Source organism: Aptenodytes forsteri, unplaced genomic scaffold (assembly GCF_000699145.1).
Source record: "Aptenodytes forsteri isolate BGI_AS27 unplaced genomic scaffold, ASM69914v1 Scaffold387, whole genome shotgun sequence".
In the NCBI taxonomy this organism is placed as follows: domain Eukaryota; kingdom Metazoa; phylum Chordata; class Aves; order Sphenisciformes; family Spheniscidae; genus Aptenodytes; species Aptenodytes forsteri.
This window is the reverse complement of record NW_008795368.1, coordinates 750,444-759,947: the sequence shown is the minus strand read 5'-3', so window position 1 is coordinate 759,947 and position 9,504 is coordinate 750,444. Positions and strand designations below refer to the sequence as shown.

General features: G+C 39.8%; 1 protein-coding gene across 1 annotated transcript; it reads right to left on the bottom strand.

Moving 5' to 3' along the window:
- Positions 1–872: 872 nt before the first annotated feature.
- F2R (coagulation factor II thrombin receptor) lies at positions 873–6,877 on the bottom strand. Its single transcript, XM_009280309.2, has 2 exons — positions 6,865–6,877; positions 873–2,280 (listed from the first exon to the last, which is right to left on the bottom strand). The coding sequence occupies exons 1-2, from the start codon at positions 6,875–6,877 to the stop codon at positions 1,085–1,087; spliced, it is 1,209 nt and encodes a 402-aa protein (XP_009278584.1). The 3' UTR covers positions 873–1,084.
- Between the last annotated feature and the right edge of the window lie 2,627 nt (positions 6,878–9,504).

Here is a 9,504-nt window from a genome sequence, read left to right as displayed (position 1 = left end):
TGTGTGGTGCTCAGTTGCCAACTGAGGTTAAACCACGACATACCTACACACTTGCTTCTAAAACCGATTTCCTGTTATTTGGCTTCAGCATCCTGTAGTAAAAGAATGCTATACAGAATGAAGTTAGCTATTGGGCTCTACACCACAGCAATTTTAGTAGACGTGGACACAATGTAAAATATAAATCCATCCAGACTTGGCAGGGATAAAGGATATTTCCAAGTTCTAAACATGTGCGTGAAGATTAATCATGTGCAAGAAAGCACACGTTTGCAAATTGCGTAACAAGATGATGAATACAGCCTTTTCAGTATATTTTCTGGAGAGCCATTCAACATTGATTCATTGTGAAATAAAATTTCACATTTTTTTGTGAAATTAATTGTGAAAAATACATTCCTAACCAAGACACCTAGCATACACTAATGGTAGGAATACCAAAAGAAAAGCTAGTTCCAGCTGCTGAGAATTATCTCCCCTGACACATTACACCAATCAATAGCTGGTTTTCATTTGCTCACATTCCTACAACTATACTGTTTTGAAGTGGAATATATGAAAATGTAAAATAAACAGTTTCAGGGTCCAAGATGCAAAATAATGCTAAGAAAATGAAGTTTACAGATAATTCCAGAAATAATGACAAATAGTGGGAATAAAAAAAGCCTGGAAAGATATTTTCACTTTCTTCTGGAATACTGCACAGATGGAGGGGTTCCATAAGTAAGAATTTAATCAAGCTGATACAGTACAAAATCCTAAAATGGGATTTCATAAAACCCCTGCAATAAACTGAACTAACAATGCAAAGGATTTGTCTGAAAAAAGGAGTTTATTTGAAAACACTCAAAACCTATTATTAAGAAATTACTTTTCCCCTCTACAGTAACCTATTTACATACACTGTATGTATATATACTATACATATACAGAGTTATAATTTGAATTGTGCATTACTATAATGAATCCATAGAACTATGTATTGTACAAGAATTTGGTTTAAGGTTTTGCATTTCTTGGATAGAATACAGTCTTTTTTTGTCTGAAATTGTCTAAAAATAAAGCATGTGTCAGACACGTTATCTCAATGCATTGCCAGTAATTTCCTGTAGACACTGTTATTCACATTAGTAGAGCACGTAGCCCTTCTACTAGTGGTAGATATTGACTGGCCGCTGCTGTTACTACTGTTAGGATCAAAAGTCTCTTTACAATGGAAAAGACTGAAAAGTTGTCTCTGATACTGAGAAGAAGCATAGTAGTAAATAAAGGGGTCAATGCAACAGCTAACGCTGCTGATGCAAACAGAGAGTAGATAGGCAAAGTAGAGATACTCTAAGCTGTTGTCGTAAGAGAAATGGATATAATGAACTAATAGGAGGACATTTGTTGGTCCAAAGCAAATAACAAAAACAGAAAAAACAGCCACACACAAGAACAAGGCACGTGTCTTCTTATTTTGTTTTGCAACAACAGTAGAAGAACTAAGACGTCGAATGATACACACGTAACAGACAGTAGAAATTATAAATGGCACTACAAAAAACACAGAAGAGAAGATGGAGAAGAAATGGAGGTAATAGCTGTGAAGTTCAGATTCTCGTAGCACATCGTGGCAAGTAGTTATATTTAACTTGGGTATTTCCATCGTTTGCTCTCTGATGAGAAAAGGTATAACCCCACTTATTGCTACAAGCCATATGATGAAACAAATCAGCGAGGCACGTGTTAATGTACGCCACCCAAGAGACTGCATGGGATACACCACTGCTAAGAAGCGATCGAAGCTTATGCTTGTCATTAGCATTATTGAACAGTACATGTTACAGTAGAAGGCAGCAGTGATGAAACGGCACATTTGAGGTCCAAAACCCCAGTCGTTTCCAGAAAAGTGATAGGCAATCTTAAAAGGAAGCACGCTTACAAACAAGACATCTGCAAGGGCCAAATTCAGCATGTATACTACAGCTGGCTTTTCAATTTTCATTTTTTTCAGAAACACAAGTATCGCTGTAACGTTCAGGGGGAGACTCAGCACAAGCACTAAGGTGTAAACTGAAGGAACAAAACGTGTCAGCCATGGACTAGTGAGGTATCTTGCTGTTTGCACTGACACTGTCCGTTGTTCACGTAGGAACGATCCAGTCTGATTGGTGGTTCCTGATCCGACTTCCGAGTCATTTTCAGTATCACCTTCAGTAGGTATAGGGTCATCCTGGTGATTTACAAAAGAGAGTACAAAACTTCTGACCCGTGGTAGGCTGCTGTTATGTGGGAAGGCTGAAAAATAAGAAAGTATAAAGATTAATAAGCAAATATTTACATGCTATGGGGAAGCAAAAATATCTTTCAAAAAGGAAAGCTAAGATCATATCGGCAACACAAAATAATAAGGCTAATTCCTGATTCAAAGTGTAGACTGCCCACAGATGTTAGTCCAGCCCTTTTTGTTTTAGCTCCTGTTACAAGTTTGGGTAAGACGTCTCCTATCTCTTAGTTTGGAATGTTTTTATGATAGGGACTCTATCTGTGCTTAACAACCCAATCTCGCCTACGTTCTCTTTGGGCTACTTCCTCTAAGTAGCCCGTCTCTCTTTGGGCTACTTTAACACAAATACAACAGTAAGTTTGCCACCCTTGAACTGTCTTTGCCAGACCCTTCATACAGTTTGTAAGAAATGAGATGCTGGGATAAATGCTGGTGTTTCATGCACAAAATTCCCATTAGAAGTACTCGTCACCAAAGTAACAAAAAGTTAAAATGCAATTAAAACATCAAATTACTGAGATATTTCTCTGTGCTCGGGAGACATCCTACTCAATCTGACAGCACCCATCAACACAGATGGCAGAAGTCTGCATGCAGTTTTCAAGGCGGACGTGGCTCAACCTTTTGCTTGCATCAGACAGGTAGCCACGGATTGCACTGAAACATTTTCCCAGTTCTACTTATCCTGCCCAGTGTGCGTCGGTGAGGACAGCACATGTCCAGTGTGCCCTCGGGGCACTTCTGAAACCTGCCACTAGTGTTCCCTCTACGGCAGGGTCTTCTGCGGCATGGTTCGGTGGCTGTGACTGAGAAGAAAAGCGTCAGGACAGGGTGTCTCTGCTTTTTGAATGTAGCTGTAACGAGTTAGGAATTTAGCGTTACAAAGTGCTGAATGTGTGGCATGGATTTATTTATGTAAAAAACCCCCACAAACAATCAAAAGAGCTACTTTAGACATTATTTCAGAAAAGTTGTTTGTAGGGAGACTTATTTTGGAAGACTGTCGTTTTCAGCTTCGGCTTAATCTAGTTAGGCATAGGATAATTCAAACATATTATGGGCAGACAGAAGTCACAGAGTTACTACTACTTAAGTAATCATTCATCTGCTTAGCTGTGCAACTGACCCTTTGTTGAATCCTAGACAACTAAAATAAAAATGAAGGTGTGTTAGCTTACATCACTGAGCTGAAAGTACATAGGCATGATTCACCCGTCTAAGATGCTATTCGTTAGAAGCAATTATTTGTTCTACCATAATTCAAACCATTTTTTTATGCAGATGAGAACAAAAGCATCTGAAGGAGGCAGATGGCAAAGAGAGGAGTGGCTGCAGCTTTAAGCAGGCAGTTGCCTCCCTCTGTGCGCAGGCTGTACAAGGGCCCTGCCCAGCTTGAATTTTGGTGAAATTCAGACTTGAATGTGGGGGGAGATCAGAGGAGTGGTAGGGACATTTGGGGATTTTTTAAAGCTGCTGTGCTGTATGTATCATGCTGTGTTACAGCAGCATTCTGGGGGCAGAAGGGACAAAAGAGGGGAAGTGTTTGAGACAATGATTTTTGTATGCAAAGTGACTAGACTGCAACCTCTGCAGGCCAAAAAAAAGATGCTGGATGAGAATTTGAGCCTGGGAGCTTGTTGCATAGACTGCCGTGGGAACAATTTAGTACTTACACTGAAACACAAATGCGCAGAAGTATGTGAGATTCAGTGTTCACACAGAAGGGCACTAAAGCAATTTATACAAGGGTCTATTCCGCCATCTAAAAAAGAACACTAACAAAAGGCAAAACTATAGGTCCTTAATCTTTAACCTTACTTTAAAAGTTTAGTCCAAGTGGTTGGATGGCTTAAGGAGTCAGCTCCTAGCTCAGCAGTTCAGGTGCAGCACAAGTTATATTTAACACCTCTAACTTCAGCCTGTGGCTGACATTCATCTGTTTGCCTGTGGCTGACATAGAATAGTTAGGTGATTTCCAGTACTTGATCATTGCAATAGAAACCTGTCGTAACTGACACCATCGGTATTCATCTCTTTTGGGAGGATCGTAATTGAATGAATGAAAAAACCCCTAATTTCTCATGCCCAGAGGCAAGTCTCCATGGTAAAAACATCAGTAAGGGTGACAGAAAAGCTTGAACAGTACCTCTGGTATCTCCAGTACATACAAGTTTTATGAATTCAAGAGTTTGAATGCTGTGAATATATATTTATTCCACTGACATTTCTAAAATGGAAAATTTCTGAAATGGGAGACAATGGCGATCCTAGTCCCCAAAGGTCTACATGTCCTTCTTGGTTTCTCCATCACTGAAGAACAGTGGAGAACCAAATGAAGAGGTGACACGGTTTCACGTGAGGAAGGCATGTTTTTGGGGAACACAGATATAAATGGACTTGATGAGAGGGAGGGTAAACCTGTGTCTGGACTCAGGAACTGTATTGCCAGGATGACCTCCGCATGACGTGGTAACTAATTGAGGTGCTTCCAGCAAGCACCTCTCTCATCCCAGTATCACTGAACTTTGAAGGCCTTTGCCTGTGCTGCCTCGCCTAAGCTAGCAGCGCTGCAGCAAAGCCACAGAGGAAGTGCTGCAGTGCCTCACTTTCTGAGGACTAGCGAGCAAACCCACCAGTCCCACTGACCCTTTAATGACTGAGGTTAAGTCACTTAATGCGGAGGCGCTTGGTGGTAAGCAAACCCATTTCTCGCCAGTGACTCCTAACTTGGAACAGTATGAAAATATGCTAAAGGAAAAAAATGATTATTGGGCCAGTTACCTTTTATCGACTACTGACCTTTGTCTTAGCTATTGCTTATAGTTAGTTGAACGTTGCTAATAATTTTAATTATATCCTGAATTCTTGGAGCTAACTTATTTACAACTTTCTTATATTAAAGGATTTAGAGTCTGCGTTGCTCCATTATAAAACTTTTCTAAAAGTAGAATCCTATTACAATAATTCAGGACATTTCATAAATCATTTTAGTTTAGTTAAAATTCTCTGGAATAATACTTTAACTTGGTGAAAACTATGTGTTCTTTGTCTAAGCAAAGACTTTCTAAGTTCAGAGCTGAACTCAACCTTGATGCTGTTAACAACACCTCCATGCTGTGTCCTGTGCTCAGTCCATATCTACACCTTGAACTTAGATGACAGGAGGTACTACTTGAAAGCCAGCTCTATGGAAAAATGCAATGAGATCTCAGACTTGCTATTTCTTTGCCACTTGATAATATAGAGAGTGGGAATTTAAACTCTCATGGTGAAATTCAATTTAATTTTAATTTAAAAATTTGATAGCCACATATCAGTTCTTTTCCTTTGTGAAGCTGCTTGCGTGTTTGTATGACACAGTGTCTGTGTATTATTAGAAAAAACAATAGTGCACTTCATGCTTTCTGAAACGGAAAGGAAGATAGTAACTGCCCTGAGGTTCTGGATTCCTTTTGTGTCAGTGTTTATTTGAAAAAGCTGATGATCAGAGATTTACACACAGAAGGGAAGAGGATGAAATGATGTCATATTATTTCAAAAGATCTTAATGAACCTTGACAATAAACATAAAGGTCAGTAACGGGAAACAGGCATTACCTATAAGCTGGGATAGTACAAGACAGCCAATACAGTAGCTCTACAGAAAAGATTTTAAAATTACTCTTACATAGCTACAGCTATACCAGAATCTGTCAGATGTTCCTTTCTAGCCATTTAAAAGCTGTAGATATCGATTGTCTCTAAATATTTCTAAATATTTGTCTCTAAAATATTTCACTACAGCTTAAGTAATTTTTAATAATACAAATAATCTGTCAGGCAAACAGAGGTAAAGCTTATATAATGATCATAAATGTTCAAACAGTCATCCTATTTTTGCTAGGCTGTCATCCAATCCTTTTGGAAGAGGTCAAACCTGGTGGATTGCTATTTTTATGACTAATAGTATTCTCATTGCTGATATGACAGAGTTAACAGCTGTATCAAAGTACTTGTAAAATATAAATAGGTATGAAAGAACAGGACTAAGAAACTAAGAACAAAGGAAGAGTGGGATAAAGCATTGAGGTTTTCTCCTCGTGGTGTGCAGTCAGGACACTGAACAGTATATATACAGTCCTTCCTTTTCTTCCAATAAGGACTTTGAAAGGCAAAAATTACATTGAATCAGTACGATACTCAAATTGCCTGAAGTTTTGTTTTACTGCTTGTGGTGTTTGCACTGATTCTCCAACAAGGACATAGAGAAATGACGTAGAAAGCTGAGTAAGTTTGGGATTGTTTGATTTTAACAATCTATACTGTGCTGTTTTCCATCAAGTACTACATATTGTTGGTCCTGTGATGAGCATACACATATTCTACTTACCCTGAAAGACACTTTTTTTTTTTTTTTTACACAGAGCTATTTTATAATTTCCTTTCATGTCTACTTTCATATGCAAGGGGCTACTGCGCATACTGTTCTGTGAAAGGAGAAGCAGAGGCCAAAAAATAGAACAGCTTCAACCCATCTTAACAAGCACTCTTGAGCTCCAGCAGAAAATTTCAAACTATTTCTGTAGACCCATAAATCTGGACAGGATGTTACAAACCGGTCATGCTCATGTCCCAAGGGATATTTCTGTGAGGTGGAAAACTAAAGATTAGGCTCCTACTCAGTCCAATTAAATACGTTCCCTATGTGCTGCTGGACAACTACTAATACCGATTTCTGGGCATTACTGATGACAGGTGCACCCATACAGCTGGCTTGTAACACAAAGTCAGTTCCTCTTATCTCCCCTTTGTATAACCCACAGTAATAAGAGTCTGGAATCTAAATTACTCAGTGGCCATAAATTAGGTACTCACAGGCAGAATGTGAAGTGCATGCCAGACATGTTTATAAACAAGGTAAGACATAATCCTGTAGGACAGATGACAATTATTTGCTTTTGTAAAAATAAACACCTTGTTGTCTTTAAAAAATACTCTTTAGCCCACAATCTCCATTTATATATCATTTGTTATTGTATTACACAAGTGATGTAGTAACAATTTGAACACATTTTCCTAAAGTATTGTTTTCTTGCAACCAGATGTCTGCTCCTTTTTTGCTTTCCTTTCTCGATCGCTTTCACCACAGGTCCTAGCTTCAAGCAATGGTAACAACTCTCTATCCAGCTATCGTTGTCCCAATGCAGGACAGTCTGGGCAGGTTCAGACCTCAGCCAGCCACCTCGGCAGCACCTGGTTGGCTAATCTGCAAGCACCTAGCGCCAACCCTCTGCCAAGCCATTGCTTTTTCACCCACCCGCAGGACCAGCACGGGTCAGTAAGGTGTGAACCATGGATATAGGAGGACCAAGGGAAAAGCGGTGGAGAAGTTGCAGGTGCAAGGGCAGAGCAGACCTGGGGATACAGCAATGCATGGGTGATGGGAATTAAGTACATTGTGGTAGAAACAGGGAAGGTTATCCAGGACAGTGGGGAAATTACATCATTACAATGGGAGTGAGCATAAGGGGAGCAGAAGACATGTTCAGATGGCCAGGCTTTATTAGTTCTACTGCACATGAAGTCACTTGTTTTGAATTTTTCTTTTCCTAGTGATGTAATACAGTAACTATTTTGATCATTGTTTCTTAAGGAAGCAACAAATAAATAGTGTAATTCAGGGTGCTCTTTAATGAAGAAAGACTGTAATTGCAAAAGGCAAGAAAACAAGTTTGAATGTTTCCATCAACTGGAAGAATAGCACCCAACAGTACAATCTTTTTTCTCGCATTAACATATACAGTTTGTTTTTTACACACACACCTTTTTTTTTTAAATAAGGGGGGAAATTACATCATTACAATGGGAGTGAGCACAAGGGGAGCAGAAGACATGTTCAGATGGCCAGGCTTTATTAGTTCTACTGCACATGAAGTCACTTGTTTTGAATTTTTCTTTTCCTAGTGATGTAATACAGTAACTTCATTGTTCATTGTTTCTTAAGGAAGCAACAAATAAATAGTGTAATTCAGGGTGCTCAAAAAAGACTGTAATTGCAAAAGGCAAGAAAACAAGTTTGAATGTTTCCATCAACTGGAAGAATCACCCAACAGAGTACAATCTTTTTTCTCGCATTAACATATACAATTTGTTTTTTACACACACACCTTTCTTTTTAAATAAGGACATTTTACTTAGACTTCCAGTATGAACACGGTTGTGGTCTCTTCATTCCCACTTTTCCTTGTGCGAAAAAGTTGTTTAGCCAAAATTATTTGCCCTCTCTAATACTTCCCTCCCAGCTCTGTCCCCTTTCAGCCTTCATCTCCCCTTAGCTGTTCCTCTGATCAGCCCTTTTCTGTATGTAGAGCTTGAACTCAGTCTTCCCAGCAGGCATCTCACAGGGCTGTTATTTGTACAGGAGCACTACGATGACTATGCGACTGAAAGAAACATTAAACTGAATTTTACAGAAAAAATCATTGCTAATCTCTAAATGCATAATCTTGCCCTTTGTGCTGTTGAAACTCTACCAGAAACTGGGAGGTTACACGTATGCGTGTCTTCTCTTACCTTCCTTCCCTCAACATCTGCATTGTCAGACAAGCTCTGAGCTATACGGATCCACGGTCTCACCAGTTGTAGCACTGATGCTGCTATTAGTGCTATTTCTAATTGAATAACCATGAAGGTCATCTGCTTGGGGTAGATATTCTTAACTATTTTGCGTTGGCGGATCTTCCAAACTTTGTGCTACCTACAAATTCAGCCGGCACTCTACCATCTGAAGTTGTTAACAAAAGGCAATGCCAGTTTTTTAAGGAAGTCCACTAGCACGTCTCGCCAGCCTGGCCACTTCTTTCCATCGTAACTTGCTATTGCCCGGCCGCCTCCTAAGCTGCGGGACAACCGTAAACCATTCTTCCCCACCCTACCCGTGGCACTGCGTCTTTCTCAGACCTATGGATTTCAGATCTATGACATTTCCTTTATTCAAAGAAATAGTTCTCAAAAAGTATCTGTCTGACGTTGCTTTAGCCAGGCTAACCGTGTTTTAGCCTGTTCTCTTGCCGCTGCTGTGAGAACAAACCTAGAGCAGCGTTTCACAACGCCAAAGAAAACGCAATCCTCAGCTCCAATTAAAACTTCAAAGCGGGAGACCCTTGCCCTGGCTACGTGCAGGCCAACGATGCTGTGCGCTAACGCGTATTTTGTTTATTTTCCTCTGCCAAGGCGCACGGCTCCGGCCCCGCTGC